The 12,323-nt window shown below is 31.4% G+C and overlaps 5 protein-coding genes across 9 annotated transcripts in view; 3 read left to right on the top strand and 2 right to left on the bottom strand.

Annotated features, from left to right (window-relative positions):
* The window catches only part of Rhogef2 (Rho guanine nucleotide exchange factor 2), a 40,626-nt gene extending 36,786 nt beyond the window's left edge, over positions 1 to 3,840 (top strand). For all 5 annotated transcript variants that reach the window (XM_076379834.1, XM_076379835.1, XM_076379833.1 and 2 more), the window contains 6 exons: positions 30 to 146; positions 235 to 411; positions 479 to 699; positions 812 to 962; positions 1,071 to 1,117; positions 1,264 to 3,840. In XM_076379834.1, coding sequence (XP_076235949.1) covers positions 30 to 146; positions 235 to 411; positions 479 to 699; positions 812 to 962; positions 1,071 to 1,117; positions 1,264 to 1,362 — 812 coding nt within the window. In that variant the 3' untranslated portion in view covers positions 1,363 to 3,840. The remainder of the gene's footprint in view (positions 1 to 29; positions 147 to 234; positions 412 to 478; positions 700 to 811; positions 963 to 1,070; positions 1,118 to 1,263) is intronic.
* A 586-nt stretch (positions 3,841 to 4,426) lies between these two features.
* On the top strand, positions 4,427 to 5,542 carry Mrpl13 (mitochondrial ribosomal protein L13). The gene is made up of 4 exons (XM_076380161.1): positions 4,427 to 4,594; positions 4,736 to 4,859; positions 4,932 to 5,086; positions 5,164 to 5,542. The coding sequence occupies exons 1-4, from the start codon at positions 4,571 to 4,573 to the stop codon at positions 5,395 to 5,397; spliced, it is 537 nt and encodes a 178-aa protein (XP_076236276.1). The 5' UTR covers positions 4,427 to 4,570; the 3' UTR covers positions 5,398 to 5,542.
* Mrpl52 (mitochondrial ribosomal protein L52) lies at positions 5,502 to 6,411 on the bottom strand. Its single transcript, XM_076380162.1, has 4 exons — positions 6,241 to 6,411; positions 6,023 to 6,092; positions 5,829 to 5,961; positions 5,502 to 5,710 (listed from the first exon to the last, which is right to left on the bottom strand). The coding sequence occupies exons 1-4, from the start codon at positions 6,287 to 6,289 to the stop codon at positions 5,567 to 5,569; spliced, it is 396 nt and encodes a 131-aa protein (XP_076236277.1). The 5' UTR covers positions 6,290 to 6,411; the 3' UTR covers positions 5,502 to 5,566.
* Positions 6,412 to 7,896: 1,485 nt separating this feature from the next.
* Positions 7,897 to 10,368, top strand: LOC143180878 (uncharacterized). The gene is made up of 11 exons (XM_076380894.1): positions 7,897 to 7,914; positions 8,085 to 8,196; positions 8,268 to 8,374; positions 8,457 to 8,528; positions 8,603 to 8,703; positions 8,789 to 8,892; positions 9,013 to 9,254; positions 9,322 to 9,497; positions 9,556 to 9,700; positions 9,765 to 9,964; positions 10,079 to 10,368. Exons 1-11 carry the CDS (start codon positions 7,897 to 7,899, stop codon positions 10,299 to 10,301), a joined length of 1,500 nt encoding a protein of 499 aa, XP_076237009.1. The 3' UTR covers positions 10,302 to 10,368.
* On the bottom strand, positions 10,362 to 12,114 carry Rpl18 (ribosomal protein L18). Its single transcript, XM_076380895.1, has 4 exons — positions 12,044 to 12,114; positions 11,819 to 11,905; positions 10,862 to 11,068; positions 10,362 to 10,768 (listed from the first exon to the last, which is right to left on the bottom strand). Exons 1-4 carry the CDS (start codon positions 12,044 to 12,046, stop codon positions 10,499 to 10,501), a joined length of 567 nt encoding a protein of 188 aa, XP_076237010.1. The 5' UTR covers positions 12,047 to 12,114; the 3' UTR covers positions 10,362 to 10,498.
* Between the last annotated feature and the right edge of the window lie 209 nt (positions 12,115 to 12,323).

Here is a 12,323-nt window from a genome sequence, read left to right as displayed (position 1 = left end):
AAAACTTATGTATAATTTTGAATATTTAGGTATTGGAGAACCACTGCGAATGGTTACTTGTACACAAGTGTCATTGATAGATCCAGTTGAGGTACACGTAGAAGTACCACCAGTGCACGTTGCTGAACCGGTGCTTACACCCATAGGTACCTTATTTATTTGATACATGATACATAGTACACCCACAATTGAAAGAGGAATTGAAATGTCTGACAAAGAATTTGTTGATTTTAGAGTGTCTCAGAAGAAAGGATGACATAATTAAACAGGCTTTAATTGAAAAGCAATTATTGGTAGCAGATATTCTGAATATTCCAAAAGAAGATTTCGAACATGTGGCAGACATGGCGTCTGAACCATCCAGCATGGAAAAGGAACCTGCTGAGCTTATACTAGCTGCTATTAATCAAGGTATTTTTCCTTAACAATAATAGTTCATAGGATTGGCAGTAACATATATGCTGTTATTTGTTTTCAGCGAATCAATTGGTAGGGATGCTAAATTCTGCTTTGAATGTGAGCGAAACAGAGACTGTTCTTGCATCGCGGGGAACAGCAGCACTAACAACACCGCCAAGCTGCGAGGCCACTGGTTGTCCATCGCCACGACTGCATCTTCATCCTCAGCAACCAGCTGTACCGGTATCGAACTTGCAACCGGTGTGTCACTCTCTAACCTCTCAGTTATCACAATTATTGGTAAGAATTACCTTCTAAAGAACAATTGCTTTTATGTTAGGAAAACAGCGCAGTTAAAGTGTAGAATATGACATCTTTTTATTGTTAATAAAAATGTCTCGACAAATTGTAGGAAATTATAAAAGAGAGGGAAGAGGAACGAGAAAGGTTAAGAAAGGAATTACGCAGAAGCAGAGAACGCCTTCACGCTCTTGATGCGGATATTCAACGACGCGAGTTTTCCGAAACGTGTACTACGTCGAGCCAAACACAAACGGAACCCGGTTAGTGCCTCATTTTTTTAGTTTTTCAGAATGTAGGTTGATAATACTCGTTAAGTATTATGTCATGAGATAAATGAAATAATAGTAAATGAATTTTTTCGTTTACAGGTGACATTTTGAACAAGGAAAGCAGTATTGATGACACTTCTCGAGACGTAAGAATCTATGTTTAACCCATATTTTTTATTTCTAACCTATTAATATAGTTTTCTATTACTACTAATTTCATTACTAGGTAATTCTTTAAATACGTGTGATCTATTTTCGTTTCATAAATTTGATATTTTGTGCCTGTTAATAGGAATTTGTAGATGCACGTGGTGAATCCGAGACAAACGAAGAAATAAAGCATGCAGAACACGAAACAGAAACAGAAGTAATGGGGGATAGTGTTGGTTGATAGAACACTAACGCGTAATATGTTAATAATGTCGACCTGGTGCATTTTAAGAGCAAGATCATTTCCGAATGCTCATACTGGAAGAAATCAAAATTATGTAAAAAAAAAAAAAGAAATAACAAATGGCGAGTAGCTGTTTATGGAATACAATAATATTATATACATATTTACAGAATCATGGGTCAATGATTAATCATGCCTTTGCCAAAGATTTTATGTAACTGGATTTTCATGATGCAGCTGTTACGCGCGTCATACCACGTCAATGACTAGAAATCATACATAAATTATAGATAAAGAATAGTATAGCAATGCATATTCTAAAATATTAGGGGGAAAATCTCTGGAAACCTGAGTTGGTTCCTCGAGTAGATTGCTAAATCTACTGATTGATATATCCCATTGAATCAATTATCTAGGGAAGAATCTTTTCATTTTATAGAAAGAGATTTCCCCATTATACGCCATTTTAGAACTTATACTGCTATACTGCTCTAATGGTATCTATTATTGTATAAAAGTTGTTACACCGTGTCGCGAAAGACATCGATTTCTATAACGTATTGTTTTATATATAACATCGATTTGTATACCCAAATTTTTTCCCCTGAGATGCTTTTAAGAAGCTATGGTCAACTCCCTACAAGTTATTTTGAGAACATTTAATTGTTAGCGCATTTTATACGAAACAACATTTACATGAATACGTTGTACGCGTTTAGAATGATTTAGTTGTTCAACCGATGAAACATAAACGTTGTGATTTATTACCGTACGTCGTATATTTGAAACCAACTGTGTTGTTACAGACAGTTCGATAATCGTGAAACATAAATTGCATTTATAAAAGGAACATAATTAAGAAGTGTGTGTCGACATTTAACAGATGTAAAGAAGAAAAAGTAATACAAAGCATATTTATCGATGCTGTAAATGTTAAGCTGTATCCTTTGTTCTGCGAAAGTATGCTTTGCGCGCGAACATTGGAAGGTAATGATAATTTTTACGCAGTATTATGATGCACTTTCAGTGCAATTTATCTGGCATACTTTCTTGCATCCAGTGACCAAATGTTCAGGATATTCAATCCAGAGGTGGCAAATGTCGATTGGTTTCCAAATTAATTGGAATAACTTAAAAGATTGTAATAGTGATTTTTCAGATCTAATGTTAAAACGTACGCATTGTTATTTCTCTATCATGAGATGAAAGAATGAGAAGGCAAGAAACATATTTAAGAAAGTGAGAACCAATTCTAATTATCTTATTTAAGTGTATCGTTATTATTTTTATTAAATTAATTGCTGCCTTTAGTATTTCTTTTCTACTATTTATATTAATACTAATATTAATTCAACAATTATAATCAATTTATAACATAATACAAACCAGGGAAATTTCGTGATGAATGCAGTTAATAATTAATAATTCTGATTGTTTTAACTCGGGAAAAAACATATTTCGAAAAATGGACAATGCTTAAATTATTGACAATTTATGTAGTCATGTTAATACAATGTATTAATATTGTACAATATATTCTTACATTGTATTGAAATTAATAATTCTATTATTGTACATTCGGTTCCCGTTTCTTCTCATTTTTCTAATTTTATTTTCTCACAGAAATATTTTATATAAATATTTTCACTTTCCATCATAATAGTGTAAGTTTTTCAGTTTCAGTACAAATAATTTACAAAATAGAATTTACTAGCTAGAGAATTATTAAGTTTGAGAAAGTTTAGTCTTTAGAAGATATTATAATTTGCCTATTAACTTTGTTCCCATAAGTTCACAAAAATGTGAAATACTCTGCATAAAGATTAATAAATTCGAAAAATGAATAGATATCATCATAATTAGTGCATAAACCAATCAACTTATATTTGCTTTCTATCTGTTACTAATGGCATTTGCTTTGGAAAATAATATTTGCCTCTTGGTGCTACACATGCCTAAATGAACATACAAGTTCCTCTTTTAAACAGAATGAAATGTATAAATAAAAATGAAATCTTGTACCCTACTTATGGGATCCTGAACATGACTGGTAACTCAACAATTACGAATATTCATAGATAAGAACAACAATAGCCGTTATGAACACTTACAAAACTAATATTTGTAAGGAAACAGATATTTACAATAATACATACAAGTAAAATACTGTAAGAAATATTCTACCGTTGTTTAATTATTACTAATGCTGTTCTGTTGACTCTACACTTTAACAAGGCACAGTTGGAATTAAGAAGTGTACTACTCTCTATGATGAAGGACTGATCGTGCAAAAAAGACTTACCTGTTTACATAAAATCTTTGCTACTTTTAAACACTAATAATTCCCTAATAATAAAATACGAATTATTATAAATACATTACTATGTACATGTATAAAATATTTAATAACATTATTAGTTGATATTATTATTAATTATTATTATATTATTGCATTAAAACACTTATCAAATTGTACGTCATCTTGTAATTTTTTAAACATTTTTTTAAGTTCACCTGCACGAGCAGATCCTCATTTCATTTTATTATTAAATTGTCGAAATTCCAGTACGCTAACAAAAAAATATAACGACTGAAAAACCATGAATTAATTCGTTGTTAGGGCTTTAAAACTTTTTAAATTTTTTATTAGTATTGTTAGTATAGTTTGAGTAGTTTATATATTATGTTCGGTCAGTGTTAATAAATACATTTAATAATTTTTTAAGTGTGTTGCATTATAGTTATCAAACGATGTATCTATAAACATATTTTAATTATTTATAACATTAAATCAGTTTCCACATTACACTTTCAAATATTATCTTATTTACACTATTTGAATAAGTTCTAATATTTTAATTTCTAAATATTATTTCAGGTGGTTTTATTTGAAACAATTCCTAAATATGCAGACGTTTTCCTAAATAATGAAGTTCAGTGTCTTTTTTCAAAATAATTTAGTTAATTGAACTTTTCCAATACAATTCATATTTTGTAGAATGTTATCTTAGTTTTTATTAGATAAGATAATATATAGATAAAACAGTTCTACCAATGTCCAAACAAAAAATTCAAAGGAACTGCAACTTCGCGCATGTTAAGTACAATTTCAAAACTTAACCTTAACAATACAAGGAATAGCATGATGCAAATATTTTCCCAATTGTTATTCTCACATTAAAATCGATTTTTCAACACAACAATTATGTCACTCCTACGTAGAGGACAGGTTTGATGTTTAGATACGTTTGCATTTTATATATTCGTTGTCGATCAATTTTATAAATAAACAATTATATTATACGTATATAAATTTTGTTTATTCTTCATGTTTCTTAGCATATTAACATATTGTTTACTTCATTTTTAGCAATGGGGTACTTTTGCACGTATGTGGCACATTTTTGATGCAAAATGGCAAGATCCATTTCAAAGTGCACCAGTAATTAAAAAATATCTTATGGGATTGTATAAACCAATATATCATCCATTGAGTAAGGATTAAAAAACACTCATAAGAATGAAATAAATTGATAATATGAATATACATAATCATTTTCATGCAGATGATTGTGGAGATCATGTGATAGTGATAAATAGCAAAGACATTGCACTGCGTGGTGATGAATGGCAAAAGCGTGTGTACTTTCATCATACTACATACCATGGAGGTGCATCTTGGACTCTTGCATGGGAAGTACATGAGAAAGATCCTACTATGGTAAATAATACATTATGCTTTGGTACTATCACATTTTGAACAAAAGTTTAATAAGTATTTTCTTTATATGTACACAGATTGTACAGAAAGCAGTTTACTCAGCTATGGATGGAACTTTACAACGGAGATTTACTATGCAGAGATTACACGTTTTCCGCGATGATAAAGTTCCCACAGAGATGTTAGAAAATGTTAGTCATGAAATAAGACAGTTAAGACCTATCCCAGTCAGATTAGACCATATACCTCTTGAAGAGAGAGAAAAGTTCCCACGTGTCATCACATATCCAATGGATTATCAGCTCAAATAAACCAAGAATTGTAAATAGATTATAAGTTGCATTTTGAACAATCCAAAGTCTTTTTTATCTTATAGGTGATGAATCAATTTTTAAAAAGATCAAGAAACACAGAATGTCTTTATATAATACATTTAATTATATACACTTAATTACAGATCATATGAAATAGAGCAAGACATTATTCCTCTGTTAGTAATATTTTTCCTTTAGGTTTTAATTTACTGTCTAAAATCTGTTTCTTCTTTACTTCTTCTTCTTTTATCCTCTTAGCATGCTTTTCAACTGCATAATCAACTTCTGCTACTAATTTGATGACTTTTTTCTGTGGACAAAATTTGTGTTGACATTATCATAATTTTTGTGTTAGGGATGAGATTAAGTATACATAAACTTAATCACATTCAGTTAATTAAATCATGTTATATTTTAAAGAAAACTACCGCATATTCTTGATGAGTTTTAATACGTTTCAATTGATTTGATCCATATGGAGTAGGTCTATTATCCTTGTAGCTGAAGTCCGGTAAAGTAATCAATGGACCAGTAGTATTAGGGTTGGTTGTTAAGCCCTTTCTGTAATAATTTGCCCATAGTTATCTGATTTAATCTGTATATTTTTTAAATTTTAACTTACTTTGTTCTCCAATATTGATTTAAATATGTTGCAGAAGATGTGTGAAAACCATTGACAATGGTAGCTGAATCTATTAAGTTATAAAACATGATTTATTACAACTAAATAAACAAATTTATTACAAATTTCAATCGTATATTAATATCTAGTTACAGGTTACATTATGAACAAAGAAGTATTTACTGTAATTATAGTGCAGTAACTTTTTGTTTACTTACTCGTACAACGACCGATACGCAACATTTGCATTATTCCAGTTGATGTCATTTTATGTCAATAAATTTAAGATCAATATTCAAAATAACCAAAACACTGCATTTACGATAGCCGATGGATTAAGATAAATAATTAAAACCATAGAATATGATTGATAAGAGAGGATCCGCAATTTACACATGTAAAGTATAAATTGTAAACAACGAAAATAATTTTAAAGACAAGTAAAAAAGTGATTCTTTATTTAAAAAATCAAATTGGAGAGAAAGAATTGTTTAATAATTTTCTTTAAAAATTCTTTATTCTGTGCTCAAGTTTACACTGAGATTGGTACCACTGCATTTATCTGCATTTATCTTTAACGTAACTTTGGTTGCTATGATAACAAATAACTGAAAATAACAAATAGCTTTCGATACTACTGTGTAATATATTCCATTATTTTGTTTAAATATTACATGATAAAACAAAATATACAGTGACGTGAAAAATGCGACAATTGTATATTTTCTGTAGTAAACTAGACCATTTAAAGATATTGTACAAATAATTCTAGGAACTAAAATCATATTTTAGCATACAGGTGTGTTTGTTCGGTATTTCATTGCCGCAAAAATTTGTTTTTAAGAAATAACAATACACTTTACAAAAATGAAGCATCTAATATTAGCGCCCTCTAGATACACACTATTTAAATTGATTCCAATTGAATTGGTTCAATATTTCTAAAGTAAAACTGTTTTATTCAGTCACAAAAATAAACTGATACCTTATTTCTCTTTTAAATATCTGTAAATCCATCTAGAAAATCAAATATTCATAATACTTGTTTCACATTATCATTTCAATTATAATTAAAACCTTTTTATACTTTTATACACTGTAAACCTACCTCAAAAGAAGCACCCATTACTTTGCATGTTTATTTCGCATGATGCTTTGTTATTATGCAATTACGTACTATATAGACACAAAGATAATGAATAGGTTCCATTTAAATATCACTCCACCAGAAAATTAAACGTAATTGCATGACAAACTTTCTTAGAGGATAAAGATCAATATATCAATATTTTAAACACAAGAGTAAAACAGATTGATATATTTCTTGTATTTTCATATAGTCAACTCCACACAACGATGGCCATAAATCCATCATCCAAAAAAGGGCAAAAGAAATGCTTGTCTCATAATCGATTTGTATGTACCAAGCACGATTAAATTTGTACCTTTTGACAGGGGCTCTGCAATTTAGGGGTCGTATCGCGTAGCTATTCATGCAACGCGATAAATCGTGTCCTCCTTCGTAGAACGCAATACCAATACAAACGTTTATAATTACAGTATTCAGCGTAAGATTAATATTTCATGTCGATGCATAGGAAATTCTTACCACGGAATTCCCCGATCCTCTGGTGCACTGTAATTACCTTCTGCGTGTATTTGTACGACCAAGGGGTTGACTTAATCGGCAAAGTTTGCGTGTCCTCCGTGTCCCCGATGTCCCCGCGCAAAGAACCGGAAGGCATGGTCCTCCAAGAAATATGCGGCTTCTCACAGTCTTTCCTTGCTCCTCGTCCGAGATAGTTTAAACAGCCCACGAAACACAAAAAAGAAGATAATTCGATCGGGAAAATTGCTCAATAAACCTTAAAAAAATGTTGCGTCGGAGGAGGGTACCTATTTTTCATAATGGCCATTCAAGTATTGCAAACTCCTGTTATGGAGTTATAATAATAATTTATGAAATTTGACTGCTTTTAATGGAGCTTTATAATATTTTGCACACTGATTGCTTTGGGTAAATTGTATGAATAATGTAGCTAACATTATATTTCTTTTACAGGGTGGCTTAAAATCTTCGCGGAAGATGGCGAAGAAAACGACACCAGCAGCACTGCAAACGGAAGTTTCGAACAATGAAGAGTGGGAGAAGCTTTTGCGAAAAACGGGTTTAATAGGAAAGCGCAATTATTTTTAAATGATTAAAGTGGTACTTAAATTGTTTCTTAATTTGATATTTTGTTTGTAGTTGTTGATGTGTATTCAGAATGGAGTGGACCTTGCACGGGGATGGTGAGCACTTTGAAGAAAATTAAAATGGAGATTGGAGGAGATACATTAAACTATGCCACGGTAATTTATTTCTATTAATAAAAATATAATAAAAATACTTGTTTAATATAGGAATATTTTAATTTGTCTGTAATGGGTGTAGGCAAAATGCGATTGCATCACGGACTTAGAACGTTTCCAAGGCAAGAGTGAACCAATATGGATGTTCATTCACGTAAGTGAAACATGTAGTTTAAATTAAGCTTTGAACAGAGACTACGAGAAAAATAAATATTACTTTTTCTTCAGAACGGTAAAATGGTAAACCTCATGTTCGGAGCACAGTGTCCACAATTGTTAAAGATGTTAACAACAGAACTTCAACGAGTGCAAAATGGCGAAGACCATGAGTATGTAAAGGATAAATTTAAATTACTCTACCAGACAAATAGTTCTTTAATTATATCTTGAGAATTTTTTATTATGCGCACACAGGTTTTCTATAGACGTATCTGAAAGAAGCCCTGAAGAAATACAACGATCAAAAATTATCGAAGAAACCAGAATAGCTAAAGAAGCAGCGAAGAAGGCTCGAAAAGGTTTTACGCTAGAAATTGTTGTATTGTATCACGCAATGCTTCTTTTCACATCTAGTAGTTTATTAAATACTGATCTCCTAGTAAAAATGTGAAACTTATATTTTCACTAACTGGATACAGAAACTGAAGCTACAGCAAGATACGAAGCTGAAATGTTGCACCTGACGACTTCATTGAAGAACGAAACTTGTCTTTTACTTTACCCATGGGTTTTCAAAGATGAAGAGGGTCACAAAAGAGATAAAAAATTAAGTCCACCATACGTAGAATTAGTTGAAGAAATACTACCAGGAAATTTTACTGTCGAACAAGAGACACGAAAACGGCTGAATGAGGACATTCTTAGTAGAATGTTCAATGAAGTAATGTACTGAAAAAATACCTAAAAGTTTCTTAATTTTACTCAAATTTTATTTTACACATTTATAGTCCGATTATGTGTTGCCGACAAATGCTAAACAATTACTTTTGGATGGTAAATGTATGTTCATGAGGTTGAGAGTTAACGAAACAAAGTCGGAAATTGATATTCACAACTATCTATGGACTCTACTATTTGGAGAACCGGAAGTTCCCGATGTGGAAAGACTTGTTAACGAAGAATGGTATAAAAGTATAAGTTACTTTAATATTAATGTATATTTAGTTAAATCTTTTCTCTAGTTATGCTAAACGCCATCGCCCTGCTTATTTAACACCCGAAAACGAAAACGAAGTTTTCCCTATCGCGTGGACACCACCGAATCCTAGAAACAAGGCAATCGTTTTTCGGCTAATTTTTCCAATATACATGAGCAAAACATATCCTGTAAGAGCATTGAATTTTAATCTATGCAGAATAAGTATTGTATTATAAGAAAAACTTTCTTCAGTATGAAGATAAAGCTACAAAAGTACCTGTTGTGGTATTCAAATACGATTACACAAGAAAGAATGAGTTAAAAATTGTTTTGGAAGAATTTGAAGATGAAGTAATCAACTTTGGTATTTTTGAAGCTGATAAACCACCAGAAGCTAAAATCATAGCTAAAAGTATTGCAGAATTTGAATTAAATGTAAAAGAACGAACAGGGTAAATAACTATCACTTAAGAACCTCATTACAATTTTTCCAACACCATTGAACTTAAATTTTCAGAATCTTGAAAATTGATATTTAAACTCTGAGTGGTTTTATCCTGTTACAGATATGAAACATTTGTATGCGTTGTAAAAAAAGTGGGATGCGAAGCATTTTTAGGGTTCGCTGGTATTGGACCTTATCACGTGAGCGAAAATCCGGAAAAAGGTTTAGAAGAATCGAAATTGTATTTCCCAGATATTATTGGTTCAGAGGAAACACAATCAGATGACGAGGAAAAACCAGAAGAGTTAATAGAAAATCCCGAAGAAAGCAACAACGCTACATAAATTGGTATTTGCATTTGATTTGAATCTGTTAAAAATGAAGGAATTAATGTCACACAAGAATATTATTACGAAGCCAACATTTATTTTCCAGTCGCCCCAACTTGCTATACAAAAGAATGTAGGATTAGACAAAGTGCCTAGATGTAATAATATAGTTCAAGGGGATAGTACAATAAATGGTGGCAAATAAACAAAATTTATTTCTTATAACCACAGCTTCGCCTACGGCCTCTTGCTCTCTCGAACTTTCGTCCCTTAGAACGTACTAATGGCTTCGTGTGAGAGTGTGGTACACCAGGTGCAGGTCCAAAGTGTTTCACTGCTTCACGAGCATTACGACGACCTTGCATCAGAACTGTCTTCTTTCCAGTGGGTGCACGTAATGCCAACTGATCGAACGTGATCAGTTCACCGCCGTTCTTCAATATACGAGCTCTAGCCTTTTCAGTAATACGTAAAGCACAGACCTATAATGTAAAAAGCAGAAGCAATTAGCAGTGATGTTGAAAAATAAGAAACTATAAAAAGTGTTAGTGTTACAAAGTTGGTGTTGCTCTTACCGTCAGTTTAGGAATTTCATAAATCCTAGCATCGTCTGTTACTGTACCAACAACTACTGCAATACAGTTTTCTCGTCCAGGTTTCTTCATAAACCTGACAACACGTGCAAGAGATATTGGCGGACGGTGTATCTTGCTCATAAAAAGTCTCTTGAGGATGATCTTATTAAACTTAGAATTTGTACGCCTAGCCAAGAAACGGTAGAGCTACAATAAAAACAAGAAGATTAATTTTCAATGATTCAATTACATGACTGTGAAATTCTGACAAAATTTATGTTGTATAATACCAGTTTCAATCTATTAGTGATATCTAAGCTATATATGTTTATATTTTCGTAAATGAAATTAAAATAATAGAAACTAATTTTAAATAATTATTTGTATTACTTTTAGAATATTATAACACAATTTAGTTTTAATATTTTATGTATTTTTATACACAGAAAAATCTTACTACATCATAAAGTAAGTCTTGAATGAAATATAATCCACAAATCAACTATAAATTAATTTTCTATGGAATATAGTAGATTTTGAAGGTCAAAATAATCATACTTCTTCATTAAAAATAATTATTTCACATTTAAAAACGGAGTGTAAACTTTCGTCTATAATATCAGTGTGTCAACCGGAATAATGATCTTCAAGCATCAGCTTAAAGACAGAATAGGAAAGTTGACTGAATTTTTCTCTAGCGAACGTTCAAATTGAACCAGTACAGAGTAATACTGACACAGAGTGCGGTTCGCAAAAATAATTACATGTCTCTGGACATCACGTGTTTATGACAACAATACCACATTACTGCTTCAAACAAACTGTATGATTTAGTCTTAAAAACGAACCTGAGATTTAGAAAATGATTGCAAACAAACTACACAACAGAGCCAATAGAAAGTCATAAATAGCAAGAATATGAAGATAGAATTTAAAGGTGCACGTGAAAATACTTACTTTGACGAGAAGCCGTAAGTAGACATCTTGCGATTTAGGTTCAATACGCCGAACCTTCCTATCGTGCTTATGGTTAATATCGATACCCTGTAAACGAAATAATTTTCGTTAGCTTTCTTCACAGCTCCTCCAACCTTATTGAGGATTGCATCCATTGCAATTAACACAGATGCATGGAATGCTTGTCGATTTTATAAATACAGCGATTCCATCGCACCATCTTACCATTTTGATAAACCGGAAAAGAAACGGACGAGCTCCTACATGGAGTGAATAGGGACTCGTAAAAGCGGATGTCTTAGAGGGCGCTATGAAATATTTGAGTAAGATTACTGGAAAAATATAACTAGGTAAAAACTGAGTAAATAAGTTATTACATACAGGAATTTATATTAATTCTTAATGTAAATATACGTATTTGTGAAGATAAAAATTTAGACATAAAAGATTTATTGTCACTTTGATATAAGTAACTCTAAATTTCATTTTTCACTTGTTGTATTCT

The sequence above is a fragment of the Calliopsis andreniformis genome, chromosome 6 (genome assembly GCF_051401765.1).
Source record: "Calliopsis andreniformis isolate RMS-2024a chromosome 6, iyCalAndr_principal, whole genome shotgun sequence".
Taxonomy (NCBI): domain Eukaryota; kingdom Metazoa; phylum Arthropoda; class Insecta; order Hymenoptera; family Andrenidae; genus Calliopsis; species Calliopsis andreniformis.
This window is presented reverse-complemented; position numbering and strand designations above follow the sequence as displayed.